A 25,564-nucleotide genomic window follows, 5' to 3' on the forward strand; every position below is an offset into this window, starting at 1 on the left:
ACCATATAAATGAAATGTAGTGCGTTTCTGCAAAAAGCACAAAAAAACACATAGATGTGAACCAGGTCTAAGACGTTTAGTAACATAATGGGGTTAAAAAAACTAAAATTAGCCCTTTATAGTACAAAAAAAAGCAGATAATCACTACTGTAAGGGGTTCATTTTTTTTTTACTGTAGAACTGTGAAAGTAATATTTACAGTAGCGATTATTTGCTCTATTTGTACTATAAGGGGCTCATTTTAGTTTTAACCCCATTATGTTACTGGCCGATTAATCGATTATGAAAATAGTAATCGATTAATTCCATAATCGATTAGTTGTCGATTAATCGATTAGTTGTTTCAGCCCTACTGAAGTCGCACCACAGCTAAAAGTAGTGCATGCACTACTTTTTGAAACGTGCAACAACTGCATCGCATGGTACTTTTCTACCACGCGTTTTGGTGCAGGCAAACGCACCGCGTTTGCGACCTGCATTTGGCATGCGTTAACTTGAAATGCCTACGCAGCAGATCGAAAGGGTGATGTGGTCAGAATGTGGTGCAGGAACATGGCTCTCCCGCACTGCATTGCAGTGTGAACGAGCTGGAGGCGGCTGACATTTTGTAGGAGTACACTTGTCAACCATGTGTTTAGGAACTCAAATGAATACATAAATGTAGGCATACCCCACTTTTAAGTACACAAATGGGATCAGAGCATGTATGTAAAACCAAAAATGTACTTAAAGTGAAGCAATACCTTTTTTCACTTCTGGGGTGTCAGGGGCTGTATTGGGGGGGGGGGGGTCAGGGAGTGTGTTTCCAAGTAGTGGGGAATCTGAACTATCCGGGTACAGATTACTCAGCTGCAGTTTTAGCTTGAGAGGCACTTTACATACACTCACGGGTATGTCCTTACTCGCGAGTGTATGTAAAGTGAGTGTACTTAAAGTGGGGCATGCCTGTACAGCATTTGCTCCAAAAAGTCGCTGGTCACATAGGGTGCTCTGTTTTCAGGTGCCAGGACTGTCTTTTCACTCCAGATAGGATGTCAAAAATCACTCAGCAATTCACTGGCTTTATTCATATCACACCTTCCATGCAAATAAGAACTCTTTCAGCAAGCTGTATTATACCATATTATTCTAAGCTTGAATATGTGATGCAGGACATAGCAGAACTCCAGGTAAACTGCTAAACACACCATTGAAACACTGTATATACACTGTTTATCTGTCAACGAATTGGCAATTCTGAAGAAAGTTTTAGGATTTATGCACATCTGCCAAACGGTACAGCCAGGCTGTGGGCACATTTATTTTATGGTTCAGCATTGAAGCATCAAATGTCACCTGTCTGCCTCCTTTTAAACAAAGAATAGACACATTCACCTCTGTCCCATGAGTAGGGAGCTGACTCAGAAGTAGCAAAGTGATCTCTTGGGCTAATCTGGGTTAGGTGTGTGTCACACAAATTGCTGCTAAAAAATAAAATAAATAATAAATCCTTAGCGGTTTGCTTACTGACCTTATGGTGCACTCACAGCTGAATATAAACATGTTTATAACAGACGTAAAACATAAGATAAGATTAAAGTGGAGCTCCACCCAAAAGGGGAAGCAGATACCTGTCGAAACCAGGTACCCGCTCCCACTTCCGGGTAAGATCGATGCAATCGTTGTGCGGTGATCTATGAAATTTCCAGCCCCTCTTGTCTTCTGGGAGACACACAGGTCCCAGAAGACAGTGGGATCATTCAGAATGCACAGCGCGACTCGCGCATGCGCAGTAGGAAACAGGATGTGAAGCTGCGAGGCTTCACTTCAGGTTTCCCTTAGTGAAGATGAGGGCGCCTGCACCCGGAGCCAATGGACGGTTAGGCTTGGGGTGCCAACATCACTGGATCCCTGGACAGGTAAAGGTGTCCTTATATTAAGTCATATTATTATTATCGTATTTAAATTGGAGTATAACACGCACTTTTTTCCCCTTAAAATCAGGGTAAAATCGTGGGTGCGTGTTATATGCCGATCCCCCGCTGTCAGGAGGACCGAGCGCCGCCGATATACACCTAACCGAGTGTACGGTGTACTCTGCTAGGCTCGGCTCCGCTCGCAGTCACGCCCAGTCCCGCTATTGGACCCGTGTTATGTCCATCGTAGGAGTCGGGGTAAGGGGCGGGACTGCGAAAGGAGCCGAATACACAGGACATCCGGCTCTGTGTATCTCAGCGGCGCTAAAAATTTAAATACCAAACATGCTGCAATTTTGGGCAAGGCTGCAGATGGACACTGGGCAAGGCTGCAGATTGACACTGGGCATTCTGCAATGATGGACAAGGCTGCAGATGGACACTGATAAGGCTGCATTGATGGGCATTTAAATGTAAGTTTTTTTTTTTCCCTTAAAATTCCCTCCTAAACTTGGGGTGCATGTTATACGCCAATAAATATGGTATATAAAACCACCACAGACAATGATGGGTCAATTACAAGGTATACTGAATGAACATTTACATTTTCATTCAAATGTTCTACTCATCTATGGCCAGCTTAAGGCTCCACTCACATTGCAAGAGATTTTCTGCAAAGATTATTTGTAGTGTACAAACGTTCGTCATTCATGGCAACGTACAGCAGCGTGATGGGCTATGCTGCTGTAGAGTGCGCTGCGATAAAATGCAACAAGTCTGCATTTTAGCACAGTCCTAGGAAAGCAGGCACGTGTGAAGCAAGTTTAAAAAGCATCCCAAGAACCGAACTATGTGCAACAAGTATAAACCACCGCACTCAAAATGTATAGTGAAACCTCCCATATAACCCTTCATATTTATCTATTGTACAGTAATATTCACTGCAGGGTAGGGATTACTACACTTTAGATAAGTGAATAGGGAGTTCATAGACAAGCATACCACATGGAGAATGACAGGTGGTGACAAACTCAGTCTGAAACACTAGTAGAGTTGGCCTTGAGACAAATGTCAGAAAAATCATTTGTTACAGTGTAAGCACCAAGTTATTTTTTTCTTTTAACCAGTATATTTTTTTTGTTTACATACCCTAGCAGAAATTATGATTTCTTGGCCATTTTTCAGAGAACATGAATGATAACACAAAAACTTTTCTTTTACTCATGGTTTGTGTTTGCCTAAGCCATTTATTATCAATCAACTGTGTTTACTCTTTTTTAAATCATAATGACAATAGAAACTACAAAATGGCTCTGATCAAAAGTTTACATACCCCAGTTCTTAGTACCGTGTATTGCCCCCTTTAACATCAATGACAGCTTGAAGTCTTTTGTGGTATTTTTGGATGAGGCTCTTTATCTTCTCGGATGGTAAAGCTGCCCATTCCTCTTGGCAAAAGAGTTTGAGATCTCCCCAGAGTGGCTCAATAATATCGAGGTCAGGAGACTGAGATGGCCACTCCAGAACCTTCACTTTATTCTGCTGTAGACAATGACAGGTTGACTTGGCCTTGTGTTTTTGATCATTGTAATGTTGGAATGTCCAAGTACATCCCATGCGCAGCTTCCTGGCTGATGAATGCAAATGTTCCTCCAGTATGTTTTGATAATATACTGCATTCATCTTGCCAACTATTTTGACCAAATTTCCTGTGCCTTTGTAGCTCACACATCCCCAAAACATCAGCGATTCACCTCCATGATTCACAGTAGGAATGGTGTACCTTTCATCATAAGCCTTGTTGACTCCTCTCCAAATGTAACATTTATGGTTGTGGCCAAAAAGCTCAATTTTGGTTTCATCACTCCAAATGACTTTGTGCCAGAAGGTTGAGGCTTGTCTCTGTGCTGTTTGGTGTATTGCAAGCGGAATACTTTGTGGCATTTGGGTAGTAATGGCTTTCTTCTGGCGACCATGCAGCCCATCTTTCTTCAAGTGCCTCCTAATTGTGCATCTTGAAACAGCCACACCACGTTTTCAGAGAGTCCTGTATTTCACCTGAAGTCATTTGTGGGTTTTTCTTTGCATCCCGAACAATTTTCCTGGCAATTGTGGCTAAAATCTTAGTTGGTCTACCTGACCGTAGTTTGGTTTCAACAGAACCCCTCATTTTCCACTTCTTGATTAGAGTTTGAACACTGCTGATTGGCATTCTCAATTCCTTGGATATCTTTTTTTATATCCCTTTCCTGTTTTATACAGTTCAACTACCTTTTCCCGCAGATCCTTTGACAATTCTTTTGCTTTCCCCATGACTCAGAATCCAGAAACGTCAGGGCAGCACTGGATTAAATATGCAAGGGTCTGTCAGGAGTCCAGAAACTTGTTGACCTTTTATATGCACACAAATTATAAGCAAACAGATCACAGGTGAGGATGGTTACCTTTAATAGCCATTCAAACCCCTTTGTGTCAACTTGTGTGCATGTTATCAGGCCAAAATCACCAGGGTATGTAAACTTTTCATCAGGGACATTTGGGTAGTTTCTGTTGTGATTATGATTTAAAAAGAATAAAAACACAGTTGACTGATAATAAATGGTTTCAGACAAACACTAACCATGAGTGAAAGAAAAGTTTTTGTATTATCATTCATATTCTCTGAAAAATGGCCAAGAAATCATATTCTGCCAGGGTAAACTTATGAGCACAAAATTATATATATCACACACACATTACTTACATTACTAGACCCGTATAATATAAGGCCTATACCTGTTAAAGAACCAACGGGGCTTTCTGTATAGAGACAGGCATGACATGAACAACAGGTGGTACACCATCAACTACGGCTGGATTGACTTTAAAGAAAGCTTTAAAGAAATCCTCACAGCTTGGGCAACTGGTGGAGTGCTGCAAATCTAATTATATCATATGCAGTGGACACTGCTGTAGACAGGGCCACCCCCATAGCAGTGCCCTCTACCACCTTTCACATCACCCCCCCCCCCCCCCCCCCCCCATGCCTGCATTCTCTTGTAATTTTTTTTTGTCCACTACGAATGTGATCTATATTTGGGGTTAAAAATGTATCGTCACCCGCAGTAGATCACAAAGGCAGTGCGTTTTAAACACACATGGAACATGCCTTTCTGCCATTGCGTTCTGGTGTGAACCAGCTTTAACAATAGAACACCGTGCCCAGTGATCTTTGACTTCACCAGTGTTCTTCAAGGAGATCTCAATCTCACCACCCCTTTCACACTGAGGCGTTTTTCAGGTGCTTTTGGGCTAAAAATAGCACCTGTAAAATGCCTCCTCTGCAGTCCCAGTGTGGGGCGCTGCACTGGCAGGACGTTAAAAAAAAAAAAAGTCCTGCAAGCGGCATCTTTGGGGCGGTGGAGGAGCTGCCCATTGAAATGAATGGCCACCACTGCCGAAACACCTGCAAAGTCCTTTTGCGCTACACGGGCACATTTAATCCTTTATTCGTCCACTAGCGGGGTCTAGACGCGCGCCACTAAAATTAGCTGTGTTTTACCGTCAACGCCTGCCCACCCCAGCGTGAAAGCAACCTAAAAGGTTGCCTACCCCTGGTCTACTGCATGTGGGTTCTGTTCCTAGGGCTGCTGATGGGATCATCTATTTTTTACCCTTAGGGTCCATTCACACAGGACAGTCAGTTGCAGAGCAATGCATGAAGGTAATCCCTTAATTTGAAAAGGATGCCCAATGCACCACAATAGATTAAAAATAGGAGCTGCTGCATTTCTGGAAGTCCATTACCATTTTGCAGTATTGTGATTGGGCCCTGTGGCACCTTTTAATTATCAAAAAATACCAGTACTCTTCGCATCAAAAACTGATTCTTCAAATCATTTCTAAAACAGCATTATACTCATTCAAAATGATACATTGGCCCCACATATTCTTTTAACACTAGTTAATTTAAACTTGAATTTACAGTCCAAATTTCCATCAGCACTCATATAGCCAAACAACAGCTAAAGCACTTGCTTTTAGATTAAAAAACAAAAATGCACAGAATACGTAAGCTCTAGTTGCTGACCTCTCCTAGTGGCCTGACGCTTACCCCCCGGTACATGGAACTTCACCAATTAACTGGAAGTTATTTCCCCTCCTCTCCCTGCCCGCAACCTCTTGAGACACATCACAGTTCCCAAGAGGCTGCAGGACCAGTCGCAAAGCACAGCAGGATGCACACATGTGCAGTGGGAAGCCGGCTGCAAAGCGGCTATGAGTCACAGCCAGCTTTCCTCACTAGACACACCGGCGCTGGGGACCCAATGAGTGGCAAAGAACAGGCTTGGGTGAAGATGGTGCGAGATCCCTTGACAGGTAAGTGCCCTTATATGAAAAGTCAGCAGCTACAGTACAGATTGAAAAACCTCTTTAAATCTGACTTTAGTCAGACAATAGCATGCTTCTGCCAGGTCAGTACTGAAGCTAGAGACAGTTGGGCAACTAGCATTCTTATGAGAAGATCAGTAATGACAGTCCCGATATTGCTCTCAGAGCAGATTTCATTTAACCACTTGCCTACTGGGCCAATTCTGACACTCCTCTCCTATATATAATTTTTTTTTTTTTTTTTTTTGTAAAAAACATATATATTTATTTATTTTTTTTAAATCAGAGGCCCTATAGAATAAAATGATGGTTTTGTAATTTTTTGTCACACATTTGTGCAGCATTTTTTTCAAATGCAATTTGTCTGGAAAAAATACACTTTAATGAATTTTATTGTACACAAACAATACCCAATTTTTTGGTAAAATATAAAAAGATGTTACGTCAAGTTAATAGATACCCAACAAGTCATGCTTTAAAATTGCGTGTGCCTGTGGAATGGCGCAAAACTACAGTACTTAAAGCAGGATTCAGTCCCTGAAAAAGAAAAAAAAAAAATTAAAAGTCAGCAGCTACTAACACTGTAGCTGCTGACTTTAAATAAGTACTTACCTGTCCTGGTCCCTCACTTACCTGTCCTGGTCCCTCGGCTCTCGGGTCCCGGCACCGCCATCCTAGGTAAGAGAAACAGGCAGTGGAGCCTTGCGGCTTCACTGCCAGTTTCCTACTGCGCACACGTGAGCGACGCTCTGTGAATGGCCCAGTGGTGTTCTGGGAACTGTGTGTGTTCCCAGAAGACAACGGGGCCGCTCACCGAGGAGCAGAACACGCCGCGGAATAGGAAGAGGCAGATTAGGAAGACTTCCTCCTAGCAACAAGGGTTTAGGTAAGTTTAAAATTTTTTTTTTTTTTCAAATTTTTTTTTTTTTTTATTATTTTTTTTCGGATTTTTGGTGAATTTTTTTTTTTCAGGGTGGCCCTCCACTTTAAAATTCTCTATAGGCGATGCTTTAAAATTTTTAGAGGTTACCTGTTTTGAGTTACACAGAGGAGGTCTAGAACTAGAATTATTGCTCTTGCTCTAACTTTCAGGGCGATACCTCTATTGTGCGGTGTGATCACAGTTTACATATGCATGCGGGACATGCGTAAACATTTGTGCTGAAGCAAGGGGGGGGGGGGGGGGCGCTTTAAATTTTGTTTATTTTATCACAAGGGATGAATATCCTGTGTGACAGCATGGGCCGTGAAAGGTCCTCTTTATGGAGAGATCTGGGGCCTATTAGACCCCAAATCTCTCCTGTGGCCTCCAATGTAGTCGATCAGACACAGATCTGTCGGATCGGCTGGCTACTAATGGCCAGATTAACAAAAAGATGAAACCATTGTTTTCAATGTGCCTTTACACACAGGCATGTAAACATGCTCTGAATATATATAAAAAAAAAAAATTGCAGAAATCTGAAAGAAATCTGCATTACCAGTCAGTATTATACACATGTACAAAGTTCATTTGAAGAGATTAGAATTGCATTCCGGGAGCTAGAATTGTACGCACAAAATAGATGTAAGAAATTTTGGCCAGGAATACCGATGTTCAAACATGAGTACCATGCACAAGGACTCATGCAAACTGCAGCTCAAAAAATAAATAGAAAAAAGTTGCTTTTACAGGCCTTTTAGCATTTATTTCTCTGCCTAAAAGCTTGAAGAAGCTTGTGCTCTATTGTACGTTTTTATTCAGCTTAAAGATTTTTTTTCTCACAAACCCTCCCCTCATTTTTCTTTTTTTTTTTTTGTGCATTTGAGCTTCTTTACACTTTTTTGGGCACTTAGGCATTTTATATGCTCGAAAAGGCATTTTATATGCTCGAAAAGCTCCTCTCAAAATCGTAAGTTTATTTCTGTCTATAAGAGCATATGCCTGTAAACTCCTGAAAGAGCCATGGTGTGCACGGACAATTTGGCTAACTCGGAGGGGAGATTCCGGGCAAAATAACTGAGAGCTCAAAAAAGCTGAAAAGCCTGTAGGAGTAGCTTCTTCAAGATGCAGTGTGCATGAGCCCAAAGAGCCCTTTCACACTGACAGCGCGGGGGCGTCAGCAGTAAAGTGCCGCTAGTTTTAGAGGCGCTTTTCGGTAGCTAGCAAGGCGCTTTTAACCCCCACTAGCAGCCGAATAAAGCGTGAAAAGCGCCTGCAAAGCGCTGCTGCCCATCGATTTCAATATACACAGCTCCTAATGCGCATCAAAGAAACTGCTTGCAGGACCTTTTTGATATCCTGCCAGAGTAGCACCCCAGTGTGAAACAACTCAGGCTTTCAAACTGGGATTGCAGATGAGGCATTTTTCAGGCACTATTTTTAGCGCTAAAGCTCCTGAAAAACGCCTCCAGTGTGAAAGGGGTCTAAAATGAATGGATAAAAAAAAAAAAAAAAAAATAGAAAGAAATGATTTTGCATTTAACCGGTTCCCGACCGGCGCACGCCAATGTACGTTGGCGGAATGGCACTTCTGGGCAAATGGGCGTACCTGTACATGTCTTTAAATTTGCCGCCGTGCCATTGCGTGCGCTGGCCAGGAGCTCCACGAGTCAGGGTCGCGGGTCCCGCGGAATCAATCGCCGCGGGGATACCCGCGATCGTCTCACGGAGAGGAAGAACGGGGAGATGCTAATGTAAACAAGCATCTCCCCGTTCTGCCTAGTGACAGTGTCACTGATCTCAGCTCCCTGTGATCGGGAGCAGAGATCAGTGACGTATCACATGTAGCCACACCCCCCCACTTAGAAATACTCCCCAGGACATACTTAACCCCTACACTGCCCTAGTGGTTAACCCCTTCACTGCCAGTATCATTTACACAGTAATCAGTGCATTTGTATAGCACTGATTGCTGTATAAATGACAATGGTCCCAAAAATGTGTCAAAAATGTCCGATGTGTCCGCCATAATGTTGCAGTCATGATTAAAAAAAAAAAAAAAAAAAAATTGCATCGGCCTACACTGAGGAAAAAAAAAAAATGTTTTTTTAAATATTTTTGGGGGATATTTATTATAGCAAAAAGTAATAATGCGTTTTTTTCAAAATTGTCGCTATTTTTATATACCGCAAAAAAAAACGACCGCCAAGGTGATCAAATACCACCAAAAGAAAGCTCTATTTGAGGGAAAAAAAAAAAAAAAAAAAGGGACATCAATTTTGTTTGGGAGCCACATCGCGCAATTGTCAGTTAAAGCGACGCAGTGCCGAATCACAAAAAGTGCTCTGGTCAGGAAGGGGGCTGAAGTGGTTAAAATACTATGCCCCATCCCCATGTCAAGCTCTGCTCACAGTTCCAGTGTGGTTCCATTGAATTCAATGAGTGAGTGACAGCAGTTTGTGTACAAACCCCTCCAGCTGCCATGGTAGAATTTTAGGTGGGCTGTAATGGGGGTGGTAAAAAAGTGGAACAACTGCCTGTTTTTACTGCATGTGCAAGGCCTTATCACCCATAAGTGGTTTTGTTTTTTCATTTTGCCAGCAAGTGAAAAAACAAAACAAACTGAACCGATTCTCCCCCCCCATCCACACAAATCGAGGTGCAGGAATCATCCTTGCTGTGTCATTGTATTCTGACAGCGGGACTCCCTCGCCATCAGAATACACTGATCAGCGCTGCAGCCAATTGGCTGCATGCGTTGATCAAAGCATATTTTTCCAAAAAGCCTGTTCATTTAAAAGGGCAACTCCACATTCATGGGAAGAAAAAAAAAAAAAAAAAGCAAATAAAGAAAAAATATAGCGCATATGATTGTGACACTAAACATTTTGTAACTGAATGTTATTAAAAATTCACTTTCCAGTCGGCAGCCGCTGTAATTTTCTGAAAACGCAATGCAATATGGCTACCTGGAGTTTTCTGTACACAGAATGTGTACTGACCACTCCCCAGAACCAATTTCCTGCTTGTGTGATTGGTTCACCAATTTTTCCAGAAGTCTGTCTAAGATACAAGTCAGATTTCAGGCATCTCTTGCAACAAAAATGTCATTTTTTTTTTTTTGAGAGATACTTTCAATAGGAACCCATCTAAAGGGATGCAGGCCCAGCAGATTTCCTCATTAGTGCCTGTAGCTCCATATCTGACAGTTAATTATGAAACATATATATATATATTTCCCTCTTAAAAAGGATCTATGGCCCTGCGCAAATACATTAAAAAGTGGACACAGGACAAATGTACATATATCTGTAAAACATTTATTGCACAACTTATATTTTTGTATTGACTGACACACACACACACACACACACACACACACACACACACACACACACACACACACACACACACCAGAATGAGAAGGATAATTCTAGGGCTATCACCAAGTTTAGGTTCACACTGCTCTGACATAAAAGTCGCGTGACTTCCAATCCAACTTTAGTCAGACTTTGCTTAAACTTAAAGCGGAGTTCCACCAAAAAAATGGAACTTCTGCTTTAGGGAAAGGTGACCCCCTGACATGCCAAAAATCTTTTTTTTTTGGGGCTCCCACTTTCTCCCGGGGCACCGCGGTGCCAGAAGTTCACCTCACTGCCCTCCCTCTCGGCAATCATCTGGGACACGTCACAGGCCCCAGATGATTGCCTGGCCCGTCACAGCACGGCTTGCGCCCAGAGTGACAATGCTGGCACCGCAGAGAGGAGGGGGGGAAGACGAGCGGGGTTTCGTTCCCCCACATCGCTGGACCCTGGAACAGGTAAGTGATTATTAAAAGTCAGTTGTCAGTTAAAGCGACGCAGTGCCAAATTGTAAAAAGTGCTCTGGTCAGAAAGGGGGTAAAATCTCCCTTCCACCCTTCATATTCGACGCCTAGTTATAATGCCCATATATCCTAATTCTGGGTGTATTCATTAAGAAAAAAATAATATATATTTTAAAAGTAATATATATTACTTTCACTGTATAAATGAGCCCCTTATAGTAGCGATTATCTGTTTTTTAACCCCATGATGACAGGCGCTACAAAAAAAAAAAAAAGCATGCTGCTGCTACTACTAAACATTTTAGGCCTGGTTCGCACCTATGCATTTGGTGCTTTTTGCAGAAACGCACTCCAGTTCATTTAACATGGTTTCCTATGAGACACGTTCACATCTATACTTTTTTCAGCCGCTGCGCATTTGGAAAGGCTGAAAAAGAACTTTTCAACGCAAAACCGTGCTTTTGGTTCAATAGACTCCAATGGAGAAGCTGCAGAAAAGCATGTTTTTGCAGCAATTCGCATTTTTAATCTGCCCAAAAAAAAAAAAAAAAATGTACAACGCAATTTGCAGCAAAACTGCATGTGCAAAAATGCAAAACGCACAGCAAAAAGCACTGCCGAAAGGCAAACTGCATAGGTGTGAACCGAGCCTTATGTTGGCCATACACATCGATTTTCGGACAAGACTACAGGTGGTCCGTTGTGATGGCAACCAGGATCTTTACGACGCTCCGCGCCGTTACAACTGAGTATGCGCGGGAACCAGCAAGGAATGCTGGTAGATCTGCAATACTGGAACCAGGAAGTGATTGCTTGTGGACTTCAAATGCCCACAAGCAAGATGAAAACGGCAGTACATATTTTATATAACTCACTGTTTGAAACAAAAACGGACATCTCGGGAGGAAATGACTGCAAAAAGTGAGTGTGACATTGTATACATGTGTATTTTTAAGTGAAAAATAAATAAATAAAAACGCGAGTGCACATCCACTTTAAGAACAAACCTACAGACCCTATCTTGTTTGTAACCTGGGGACTGCCTGCATTCATTTATACGAAAAAAACCTTTGTACATTCGCTGAATGTCGTTTGAAAATTTCACTTGCTTTTAACATACAGTTTTAAAAATTTACTTTCTGAACAAAAACCACATACACAGTCTGAAAATTCCTTTGACGAAGAAGTTTTCTATTTTGCTTCTTCAAATTTTCCCATCACTATGGTCGAAAAGAACATCGATTTGACCACACTAACTATTAGAAAATTAACCACTTCCCGCCCGGCCCATAGCAGATGACGGCCGGGCGGTGGTTCAGTTATCCTGACTGGGCGTCATATGACGTCCAGCAGGATAACATGCTGCCGCGCGCCCGCATCTCGGCGATCGCTGGATCGGTGTGTCAGTCTGACACACCGCTACACCGATCTTGGTAAAGAGCCTCCGACGGAGGCTCTTTACCACGTGATCAGCCTTGTCCAATCATGGCTGATCACGATGTCAATAGGAAGAGCCGTTGATCGGCTCTTCCTCACTTGCGTCTGACAGACGCGAGTAGAGGAGAGCCGATCGGTGGCTCTCCTGGCAGGGGGGGGTCTGCGCTGATTGTTTATCAGCGCAGCCCCCCTCAGATCACCACACTGGACCACCAGGGACGCCACTAGGACCATCAGGGAAGGGGCAACATGTGGATGGCCAGGTATGTACCCCATGGCCATCCACATGTGCCCAATCTGTGCCAATCAGTGCCCACAAATGGGCACTGACTGGCACCATTATGTTGCAGTGATGCCCAGCAATGCCACCCTTAGGGGCATCAGTGCAAAAATTCAGTGTCATCAGTGCCACCCATCAGTGTCCATCGGTGCCACCTGTCAGTGCCCATCCGTGCCCATCATTGCCAACTATCTGCCACCCATAACTACCCATCAATGCCACCTCATCGGTGCCCATCAGTGCAGCCATATCAGTGCCCGTCATTGAAGAAGAAAACGTACTTATTTACAAAAAATTTTAACAGAAACAAAGAAAAACATGTTTTTTTTCAAAGTTTTCGGTCTTTCTTTATTTGTTGCGCAAAAAATAACCGCAGAGGTGATCAAATACCACCAAAAGAAAGCTCTATTTGTGGGAACAAAATGATAAAAAAATTTGTTGGGGTACAGTGTTGCATGACCGCGCAATTGTCATTCAAATTGCGACAGCGCTGAAAGCTGAAAATTGGCCTGGGCGGGAAGGTGTCTAAGTGCCTGGTATTGAAGTGGTTAAAAACAAACATTCTTAAAATGACATTTTTTTTGAAGAAAGACATTGGGGAAGATTTACTGAAACTGGAGCACTCAGAATCTGGTGCAGCTGTGCATGGTAGCCAATCAGCTTGTTATTGCTTTACCAATAAAACGTGGAGGCTGATTGGTTTCTATGCAGAACTACACCAGACTTTGCACTCTCCAGTTTTAGTAAATCCCCCTATTGTTTTTGTATGGCCAGCATATAGTTGGTTATTTATATTTACCACTGCATATAGATATTTAAGAATAAAATTGCCCCCTTTTTATTTTTTTTATATACTTTAAATATTGCCTAAATTATACACTACACTCCCCCCCCCCAAAAAAAAATCAAGTTTATTTTTAAGTAAAACATATAGGCACGGTTCATGTTATGTAGTAGATAGAAGATAGAAAAGATAGAAAATAGAAGGATACTAAATAAACACAAACATGTGAATTATCCTAGGTGTCCATCTTTACATCTAGTGACTAGTCATATATATCAGATTGTATTCCAACACCCTGCACTGAACACTCTCTTGATCATTTATCAGTTTACAGTATGGTGTGGTTCTTGCATGTGACTTGAGGTATTACTTATCCCCCAATATATGTTCAGGTGAGCAGGTCTACCCATTGCATGTTTCTGGGGTGTCGAGCCACCTGTCCCAGACCTTATTGTATTTGGCAGGACAGCCCCTGTGCCAGTATATAACTTTCTTGTATGGCAGATTCAAGTTTATTTCCCAATCCAGGCCTGAATAGTAGGGGGAGCGGTTTGCATCCAGTGTCTGGTTACTAACTTCCGTGCGCTAAAAAGGGTTTCATGCAGGAAGGTGGCTAGGAACTTATCTATTGAAATGTCTGGGAGTAGGCCCAATAAACAGGATTTAGGGTGCAGCTGTAGGGGCGAGCCCATGTGGTCGTGCAGAAATTGTATGATCTGTGTCCAGTAGTTTTGGATTACCGGGCCAGACCATAATAGGTGGTAGAATGTGAATGGGTGGTCAGCACATCTTGGACACAGTGGGTTGTACGGTAGTTTGGGTGGTACTTGGCGATTCTTGCCGGTGTAAGATAAGATTTGCGTATAATATATAATTGGGTCAAGCGCTCGGATATCCTGGGGGAGGCCATCTTATTGTTTTCCAAAATTTCGTCCTAGTCCGATTCTTCCATGGGCCTACATCCACCTCCCATCTAGTTCTGGCCATATCTATAATCTGTGCCACCGAACATGTTCTTAAGATATTATAGAGAGTGGATATCAGTTTGGAGGGATCTGCACCTATGATTACATCCACCAGGGGTAAAGTTTGCGGGTTTGGGAAGCAGTCTGCGAAATACACTACACTTTTAAGGTTAATATCCGATTAATCGAAACAATCGGCCAACTAATCGATTAAGAAAATAATCATTAGTTGCAGCCCTATGCCCAATCAGTGGCCCGCAACCTCGTGCTCTGGAATGGCGGGTTGGCAAGCCCAGATTGAACACCTGCAGGTTACCTGCACTGATCCATCTGTTATTACCTGGGGGTTTGGTGCACTTCAGAAAGTGCACCACCCCTGCAGGATCTAATAGAAGTCTATGGCAAAATGTAGCTAAGCCACAGGTACACTGTGCTGCACGCTCAGTGTGGGTAAACCACAGCGCGTCAGTGTGAAAGCAGCCTTAGGCTGCTTTTGATATGATCGGTCTGACCCAATCAGACCCTCCGTTCACCTCTATTGAACAACAGATGTAAACGCACTTGTGGTCAATTAAAAAAAAAAAAACACCCAGAAGGGGGGGGATCTGTCCCCTTCCACCTGGGCAGATCTGATTGGAGGGCCCATAGAGTAGAGCGGGCTGGGTCTGTTTCTGCTCTGCATATGCAGAGTGCACTTGGACCTGTCATCCACCTGCTCCATTAAGTGTGGCCCATGACTGGTTACAAAGTCGCTAAAGTGGCCCTCGTTCTTCAAAAGGTTGGGCACCCCTGACCTAAGTCCAAAGCACGAAAGCCTTGTAACAGTTGCTGTGTTGATTTTAACATGTGCAACAAACAGCTGTGATAAATTCAAAAGGAAATACCACCATATTTGTATTAAAGTGGGAGCGACCAATCTTTTTTTTTTTTTTTTTTTTTTTTAGGTCATTGAGAGACTTTGCTAATCCCAAAATAATACTCACAGTTTGGGTGTAATATTTCCGCCTCTGTCTGTTTTCGTACTGAAGAATAACTTAAAAAATGTGATGCTGGCTGTTTCCATCTTGTTTGTGGGCATGTGAAGCTCACAAGCATTGATTTCCTGGATGCGGTGAATGCTGTTCATTCACAGCTTGTGGAAGCCTGACACTAAGCTCCCAGGAGACAGTGCGGCTCCGGGGAAAGGCAATAAACATGCCTACTCCCATGGGAGGAGAGACAGGAAGTGCCACAATAAAGTACAATATAAAGGTAATTACAGCGATAAAAAAAAAAAATTGTGTGGCATTTGAACATCTATGCAATTAACTGAAGGGGGTAAGATTAACTTAAAAATTTGAGTGGAACCCCGCTTTAAGGAAAGAGGTGCTAGATAAAATGTTTCATTTTGGAATAAACAGGCTGCATTCACACCTGAGAGTTTCGTTTTCAGGCAGAAAGTTGCTTGTTTTTACCGTGATTTTTGCAGCGTTTTTGTACAGGTCAAAAAAGGTCACCAATGTCAAAAGCAGAAAACGCCTGTAATCTGCCCCAAATAGAAGCTCATGTACTTTTGTGAGCTTCAGGTGACAAAACGCTTAGATGTGAACAGGTGCCATTGAAATGAATGGGATTTTGCTTGTTGGGTGTTTTTTCTGGCGTTTTACAAGCTGAAAACGCTCAGGTGTGAATGCAGCCTGAAAGCAGGAATCAAGTGATTGCTGTCAAACCATCATAGCACTGTAAAATCTGCCTTGTAATGAAGGGCAAGGTAGCATTTGAACAGGTTTTTTGCCATGTGGCTAAACACCTGTATGAATGCAGCCTAATACAGGTTAGTAATCAAGAAGTTAGGGAGGTGGCTGAGGAGTTATATTTAGCCCAACTAACCCCATGTGTACTGTGCTGGCAGGTTTTCATTATCAGTTGTAAACTAAATGTGCTCACTGCTTGTCCTAAAAAGGGTTAAAGATCTCTGGTTATACTATGTGAATGGTAACACAAACAGTGGGGGGGGGGGGGTTGGGTGATGGGGTTCTCAAATTTGACTGCAAATACACTTTAGCCTAGGTTCACATTGACATAATTTGGCATGCGATTTGACATGTCAAAAATGCATGCCAAATTGGTGGCTATTACCGGCAATAGCACCGTCCGATTCGGTACGACGCCGCACAGGATCCCAAAAGTAGTTTCTGTACTACTATTAGCAAATTCAGGTGCGATTTCAATAGACATGAACCCGCACAGATGCCTCTGAAATTGCCCCCAAAGTCGGACTGACATGCGGGTATGAAATCATGAGAGTTCAATCCTGCAGCAGTGTGAACCTGGGCTTAAATTGGCAACGAATCGATGAGAACCTAGCCCAGCTACCACTGGACCAATTATTTTTTTATTTTTTAAAACACATACCGTATATACTCGAGTATAAGTCAATCCGAGTATAAGTCGAGGCTCTAATTTACCACCAAAAAAAATGGGAAAAACTTATTGACCCGAGTATAAGACGAGGGTGAGAAATGCAGCAGCTACTGTAAGTGGAAAAAGAGGGTCAACAACGCCCATCCGCAGCTGTATACCTCCCTGTGTATGTGTCCTGTGCATATGTGCATGTGTCATGTACCTGTGTCCTGTGTATATGTGCATGTGTCACGTGTCCTCTACCTGTGTCTTCTACCTGTGTATATGTGCATGTGTCATGTGTATATGGTCCTGTGTATGTGTCTGTGTGCATGCCTCCGTGTGCCGCTCTGCACCGATCAGCGTGTGCTATTCCTATTCGGCGGCCATTCACTGTTCAAAAGTCGCGCCTCCTCGTCATCCATGATAGGCAGAAAACTCCATTTCCCAGCAGTCAGCCCATCACGGACATTCTCTCATCCTCATACCACAGACGAGGATGAGAGAATGTCCGTGATAGGCAGTCAGCGTACAGCCTATCACAGACGAGGGGGCGTGGCTTTTGTACCGTGAGAGCCGAAAGCCACTGCCGAGTGCTATGCAGCACACGCTGGCTGCCGTCTGCCTGCATAACACGCCGATTATGTAGGCAGGCGGCGACTCGTGTATAAGTCGAGGGGGGCACTTTCAGCCCCAAAAAAGGGGCTGAAAAATTCGACTTATACACGAGTATATATGGTACTTAAATGTTAACCCTGGACCCTGCATTCACTATATCTGGTCTCCCACAGTACACAGAACATGGGAAATGCAATTTTTTTTTTTTTTAATATAAACTGCTAAATACCTTTTCTCATCAGCAATATATAGCAGTCTCGTGACTTCTATGAGTGTCTGGTTAAAGCTTCTAGGAGGAGTTTCATTCTCCTCTGACTCTCCAATGAGGCTGCAGGAACCCTGACTTTCTGACAGTGCTGATCACATGCACCCTCCCAAAAAAAAAAACAAAAAAAAACCAAACAAACACACACTAGCAATACACAGCAAACTTACTGAGCATGTGCAGAGTGCCTCCAGGGCTCTGTTCTATCAGCAGAAAAAAAAAAAAAAATAGTAATACACACCAAACTGAGCATGTGCAGAGTTCTATCAGGAGATGGATTGGGGACAGTGGAAGAAGGGGAGGATCAGAGAAGACACAATCAAACAGCCTTTTTACACAATGCGGAGGATTAACCCCATAGGTTCCACAGTGAGTACAGCAAGCATGCTTTACTGCATATACAGACTGATTTTACTGTTGTGGGTTTAGCACTTTAAAATACTAATTTTTGGCTTGAAGAAACTTAACCCTCCTAACATTATCCCTGACATTCATGAAGCATGCAGTAGGCACTTATTATTATCTGTCTTTTCTCCACATGGCAGATGTTGCAACTTTGACAGGACTGTCCGAACAAAGGCTAACTGGCGTAAATAAGGCCCCTTTCACACTGGGGCGGTGGGGGCGTCGGCGGTAAAACAGCGCTATTTTTAGCGCTGTTTTACCGTCGTTTTTGCGGCTGTATTCGGCCGCTAGCGGTGCGGTTTAAACCCCCGCTGGCGGCCGAAAAAGGATTAATACCGCTCGTACAGCACGGCTATTGCCGCGGTATAGCCGCGCTGTCCCATTGATTTCAATGGGCAGGAGCAGTTTAGGAGCGGTGAACACACCGCTCCTTCACCGCTCCAAAGATGCGGCTCGCAGGACTTTTTTTACCGTCCTGCCAGCGCACCGCTTCAGTGTGAAAGCCCTCGGGCTTTCACACTGAACAGCGGAGGCTGTTTAGGGGCGGTTTGCAGACGGTATTTTTAGCGCAATAACGCCTGCAAACCGCCCCAGTGTGAAAGGGGCCTAAGTGTCAACGGGTGTCTGCGCTGGCCACTGTAGTAAATGAAAGACACCATTAGGCTAGGTTCACACCTATGCAGGTTGCGGTTGATGCGTTTTCCCAGTGCGTTTTTTTTGGAATGTGTCTGTGGTCATACAGGAGAAACCAGCAAAAATGCAGCGGAAATGCATCAAAAACACAAGCACTGTTTTCCACGTTTTCCGTTTTGAAGTCTATGGAACCAAAAACGCGACCTGCTACGGGCACAAAGAGCCCCTGACCCTTTTCAGAAATCACACAGATGTGAATGTGACCATAAGAAATAATGTAATTTTTGGCATGTAATTGGCTGTTTTCCCCCGACCTGTTTTTTACTTTTTTTGGGGGGGGGGGTGACTTCCTGTCCCACTTCCTGCTTCCGTTTCTTGGCCGCCTAGGCGGCTGTCCCTCCCATCTTCTGGGACACATCACAGGGCCCAGAAGATTGTCTGGCCAATAGCAGAGCTTGCCCAGCCGTGAAGCTGCAAACTGTCATGGCCGGACGCCCACAGTTGCTATGACGGCGCCGCGAAGGCTTCAGGCGGCCGCATCGCTGAACCGTGGGACATGTAAGGGTGTTTAATAAAAAAGTCAGCAGCTACACATTTGTAGCTGCTGACTTTTAATAAACTAAAAAAATGGGTGGCACTCCGCCTTAAGAATGAAGAGCAATGCAGCACACCAACACAGTTTCACACATTCCTGCAGTGCAAAAATGTGGACGGAGCATAAGACAATGTGTATATACAGTGCAGGGGTCAGGATTACGTAATGCACAGAACAGTTTGCAGATTTCAGTGCCCCTATAACTGCGGCTGGTCAGTATGCCCCCTCTATGATCCATATGCCCCGTGTATCCCCTTGCAGCAATGCGCGGTCAGTGAACCTCCTCTTTCTTTTTGGTGGTCAGCGGGAGCATGTATTCTTACAGGATCAGCAGGAGAAACAAAGAGTAATGGAAGAAGACTGGGAGGAGGAAGAGGCAGGCTTTCAGATGCAAACAATATGTTCTTATGTGTTAGCTCTGTGATTGGACATCACAGTGATCACAAAGTACAGAGCCATTCAGATGAGCTCTGCATGTAGGAGGAATTTATTAACACTGGACAATCTGGAGCAGCTGTGCAACCAATAAGATTCTATATTCGGCTTGTTCAGTTAAGCTTTGAAAATAAAAGAGAAGCCAATTGGTTGCCATGCAAAGCTATTCCAGATTGTCTGCTCCAGTTTTTCTAAATTTCCTTCACTGTGTTTGAACAAAGCTGTCACAACAGCTTAGATCACAATCACTAAAGAGCACACTGACAGTCCGAAGTTTCCTCGAGCAACATTTCTAAACGGCACTCAGGAAATACACATCCACCTCCCCGCTGTTTTATTATACTACAGCAATTGGGAGATAGTTACCAATTCATAGAAGGGGGATGCTAAAAAAAAAAAAATGTAAATTTTTTTTTTTTTTTTTTAAATTCCACCCCAACTCAAACTATGCTTAACCACTTGTCTACTAGGCAATTTCATACCCTTCCTGTCCAGACCAATTTACAGCATTCAGCGCTGTCACACTTTGAATGACAATTGCGTGGTCATGCAGCACTGTACACATATGACATTTTTATCATTTTTTTTGAGACACTGCTTTCTTTTGCGCTATTTAATCACCACTGGGTTTTTATATTTATTGCTGAACAAATGAAAAAAGTCCAAACATTTAGGAAAAAAAAAAAGTTTCTTTGTTTCTGCAATAAAATCTTGCAAACAGGTAATTTTTCTCGTTCACTGATGTGTGCTGGTGAGGCTGCACTTATGGGCACCAATAGGCAACACTGATGGGCACTGATGAAGCTGCACCGATGGGCATTTAACTGTTGATCAGGACATTGATGATCAGTGCCCTGATCATCAGTGCAGATGTCCCCTTTCATACTAGCCGGTTACCGGCTCTCTCCTCATGCTGTGTGAAAGCAGTGTCGATAACCGTAATATTGTAATTGTAAAACTGGTATATTTACATTGTGGGCAGCTGTGATTGGACACACCGGATAACGTGGTAAAGAGCAGCTGTAATTGGCTCTTTACCCCTATCTGTGATCAGCGGTGACCAAAAGACAACAATCAGAGCGTGCTGGTTGGGTGCCGATTGCTTAGTTCTCAGTCTGCTCTGAGCTCACTGGAGCTGGGTGGATCCCGACAATATAGTCAGGACCCTTCCAGAGCCTGAAGGAGCTCTGTGATGTCAGCAAGCTTTAGCCTGCTCTCAGCCAACTTTGGGTCACATGAGAGCAAAATACACACACTCCTGTAACCCAGAAGAGAAGTATGGTCAAAACTTGGAAAATCTAAGGCTAAATTCACACTGCAGTGCCCGGTCATTAGCACTAAAGCGCTGCTCAGTTTTTGCGGCGCTCTTCGGCCACAAGCGGGGAGTCTTACCCCCCCCCCCCCAAAAAAAGGGGGGCATTCATTGCAATGAGCAGGGCGTTTTGTGAACGCCATTTACAGCGTTCCCAACCCGCCCCAAAGATGCTGCTTGCAGGACTTTTTGTAATGTCCCACAAGTGCACCGCCCCAGTGTGGAAAGACACACTGCAAAGAATGGGAGGCAGTTTTCAGGCGCTTTTCAGATGCTATTTCTAGGACAAAAACACCTGAAAACTGCCTCAGTGTAGGTGTAACCCCCATAGGGCTGCAAAAGTGTTAATACACATTGAGGGCCAGTTCACACCAGAATGCTACCATGCAATGCAGCTGCAAGGGGTTTCCAAAAATAATACATGCACTACTTTTCGTGTGGTGCGATAGCAGCCCATTCCAGGCTGAAATAACATCACACAGAACTACATGTGAATCGTACAGGAATGTACAGCACGTTCCTTGTGTGTACCGGCCCTAAAAAAGAAGCATGGCCAAAGCACTTACTTTGCTCTCCTGTGACCCAGAATCAGCCCACAGTGGGCTACAGTCTGCTGTCAGGTGACATCACAGACTTGCTCTAGGCTCTGGATCCAATAATGTTGGGATCCACCTAGTTGCCAGCTGGTTCCAGCTCTTTGTGTGCAATTCAAAGCCTGAGCCAGCTGCTCCCATCCTCTCCACAGTGAAAGATGGGTGGGAAGTCCAGAGAGCAGTGAACAGTCACCGCTCTCTGCTCAGAGCTGACCAAGACCTGAGGCATTAGTGCAGTGGTTCTCAACTCCTGTCCTCGGGACCCACTAACAGGCCAGGTTTGCAAGATAACTGAAATACATCACAAGTGATATCATTTGCTGCTCAGTGATTGCAGTATTCTAGTCTGCATCTCCCCGAGGTAATACTTAAATTCTGGCCTGTTAGTGGGTCCTGAGGACCGGAGTTGAGAACCACTGCATTAGTGGAAGGGATACATTGACACCATTTTTTTTTTTTTTTTTTTTTTTTTTTTAAGACCAAGTACCGATACGTTTTCTCAGGTACTCACCTATACCAACTACCGATAACTATTTATAGAGTCGTGCGACAGTTTCTCTCCATAAGACCGCATTCACATATCTGCAGTCCAGTTTTGACAGCGTGTCTTTGTTCAGTTGCTCAGAGTAAAGAAATGTCATCAGTACAACAAGGATAACTCAAAAGGGTCCAAAGCTTTATTTTCCATGGTCACATACTTCATATAGTACACATATAGCAACGTTTGGTGTGCTGATGACATTTCTTCAGTTTCCAGCCTGTAATCATTACAGCACCCAGCTTTACAGAACAGCCATTTTCAGGAACACGTTGTGTGGGGAATATTGCGTTTAGATTTTGGACAGCGGTTCGGGTGCAAATTGTCAAAGTGTATGACAATGGAAATCGCACCCGAATTGTGCTCAAAATCGTACCAGACCCTTTTGAAAAATGTGCTGCGGCTGGCCCGCATATATGTGAACCGGTGTTTCATCAGATTAGACGACCCGTCAGAATTTTTAACAGAAGTGACGTTCAGAATTCTCTATGATCTATGCATATCATGTACTCATGGGTATATATTTGAATCTATTACTATATTTTTTATGCAACAAATTTCTTTAAAACAAATATATATATATATATATATATATATATATATATATATATATATATATATATATATATATATATATATATACACCTATTACCCTAAGCATTTAATTCCTTCTAAGGTACCTCAATTTTTTATTTTTTAGGGGCGCCTCCTGTGACCTCAGTATATCGCTTTGGCTTATGCACGCCCGGGTCGGGCGGGATGGGTGTACTGTCACACTCCTTTATGGAGACTGCTGCCTACCAACCTGCAGCTCTTACCACCTGATAATAGCACCTATACCTGCTATACCATTACGGCTCACCTCCACATCCTGCCTTTTCTTTGTGGTTGTCCTTTTTTAACAATAATCTCCTCTTCACAAGCATTTATTGAAATCCTTTCAGGTAGGTGATCATTGGATCATTTAAACCTCCTAACGGACATTCAGTGGTAGTTCTACCAATATTTGATTTTTGTTTTCATTTTCTCAATTAGTTTAGATGAACCCCTCTTTTCAAACATGCCCCTGAAGAAGGACCCTACAAATATTAAATACCCCGAAACGCGTCGGGCTTGAAAAGAGTCTTCTGGTTCTCTTCATTATTGTTTATTGCTTGATGTCCACTATGTCTACTAAGTAGTACCATTATGTTACTTTAGATATCCACTTTGCTTTTAATATTTGTATTTTCTAATCAAATAAAATATATATTCTTTTTAATGTACAATAGTGTCTACTTCTACACTCTTTCTATTTTTGTGCAAGTGCCGGGAAAGTCCACTCAGGGGAATTTATTGTCTTGAGTCGCTGCCATCTTGGTAAACCCCACACTAAAGCCCCTTTCACACTGGGGCGGTAGGGGGCGTCGGCGGTAAAACAGCGCTATTTTTAGCGCTGTTTTACCGTGGTATTCGGCCGCGGCTTGCAGGAGATTTTTTCTTCTCCTGCCAGCGCACCGCTTCAGTGTGAAAGCCCTCGGGCTTTCACACTGAAGAAACAGCGGAGGCTGTTTAGGGGTGGTTTGCAGGCGGTATTTTTAGCGCAATAACGCCTGCAAACCGCCCCAGTGTGAAAGGGGCCTTAGGATGCAGTGAGAAGGCGGCAAGTGGACATCTTGTTACACCTACCGGAGTTTTGCATTTCAGCTATTTTTAAACAGTAAACAGAGCTTATATGGTGAAATACAGTATTTAGAAGTTCGGACTGTTTACATGTTGAATTTTAAAAGCAGCGGCAAGCCTGCTGATCTCACAGGTTTGTTAATCTGACAGAACACCGCTTTTATAATTCAACATGTAGAGTCCGATGGATTTCTAAATACTGTATTTCACCATATAAGCTCCGTTTATTGTTAAAAATAAGTGTAAATGCATGACTCCGGTGGGTGTACTAAGATGCCGCCTTCTCAGTGTATCCTTACTGTGGAGTGCGGGGTGTAGCAAGATGGCGGTGACAGAACGTTACTTCCGTTACAAAATCTGATGGGTCGCCGAATCTGACAAAACACCAGCTCCCTTGAAAAGACTACAGGTTCACATGTCATGCGAATCGCATGTAGTTCAAAACGCATCACGTTCTCATATATGTGAACTGGGTTTAAAGTCAGCAGTTAAAGTGTGCGGACTTGAAGGTATCGGAGCATTTGTACGGGTTGAAGTACTCGTACAAATGCTTAGTATCGGCACCAATACCGCTATCGATGCGCCACTAATCAGTGGTCATGTGATCTTAGCGGCAGAGGGGAACAGTGACAGCATGGAGGGGAGTATAAAAGTAGATTCTATTTAACAAGCTCAAACTTTGCTTTTAATATATAAAATGATAACAGTAGTGATTGTAAGAGCTGAGAATCACACTGAGGTTTGTGAAGAAGAGCAAACACTTGTGTATAGAGAAGAGGGGCCCTTCCAGCAATGGAGGGAAGAAGGCTCACCTGTCACCTGTGCACAGCCCTCCTCCCCGGACTTGTTGCCCTCACACTACTCACATGGGCTCCAGTAACTTGGCCAGCCACGTCCTGAAGGCCTCCACATTCTCTATCAGCATGACGGCGGATGAAGCAGGCCTGGGGGGCGTGTGGGAACCGCTATCGTACCAGCAACGCGATACCAGCGCTCATCCTCCTGTCCCCGGCCTCTCTCTCTTTCTCCGGCACTCTACTCCCTGTACTCCGGGAGGATAGACCCGCTTCCAGGCTGACCTCTTACCGCCAATACCCGGCACGTCCCGAAGCCAAATCCCCGGCTCTGCTTTACTCGGGCCCACTACAACTTAGCTAGGCAGTAGGGCCTACGATGGGAGCGGAAGACGGACAGTTTAGGGCAGCCAATCACGGGTCACAATGTGATGTCTAGCGACCAATAGGGGTATACCGGGGCGGGACAAGTCAAGACGGTCAATAGTGGGAGGAGTAGTTCTGAAGAGTAGTGTGGTACCACATGGTGTGTGTATATTGTAGTGTCAGTGCTCTGGTGCGTGTGCGTATATTGTGGTGTGTAGTGTAGTGTCAGTGCTCTGGTGTGTGTATATTGTGGTGTTTAGTGTCAGTGCTCTGGTGTGTGTATATTGTGGTGTGTAGTGTCAGTGCTCTGGTGTGTGTATATATAGTGTGGTGTGTAGTGTCAGTGCTCTGGTGTGTGTATGTATAGTGTGGTGTGTGTATATAGTGTACTGTCAGTGCTCTGGTGTGTGTATATTGTGGTGTTTAGTGTCAGTGTTCTGGTGTGTAGTGTTAGTGCTCTGGTGTGTGTATATTGTGTGTAGTGTC

At 43.6% G+C, this 25,564-nt stretch overlaps 1 protein-coding gene across 1 annotated transcript in view; it reads right to left on the minus strand.

Annotated features, from left to right (window-relative positions):
• The window catches only part of RBM27 (RNA binding motif protein 27), a 219,080-nt gene extending 193,970 nt beyond the window's left edge, over positions 1-25,110 (minus strand). The window contains exon 1 of the mRNA XM_073620625.1: positions 24,785-25,110. Coding sequence (XP_073476726.1) covers positions 24,785-24,843 — 59 coding nt within the window. The 5' untranslated portion in view covers positions 24,844-25,110. The remainder of the gene's footprint in view (positions 1-24,784) is intronic.
• Positions 25,111-25,564: the final 454 nt, after the last annotated feature.

This window comes from Aquarana catesbeiana, linkage group LG03 (genome assembly GCF_042186555.1).
Source record: "Aquarana catesbeiana isolate 2022-GZ linkage group LG03, ASM4218655v1, whole genome shotgun sequence".
In the NCBI taxonomy this organism is placed as follows: domain Eukaryota; kingdom Metazoa; phylum Chordata; class Amphibia; order Anura; family Ranidae; genus Aquarana; species Aquarana catesbeiana.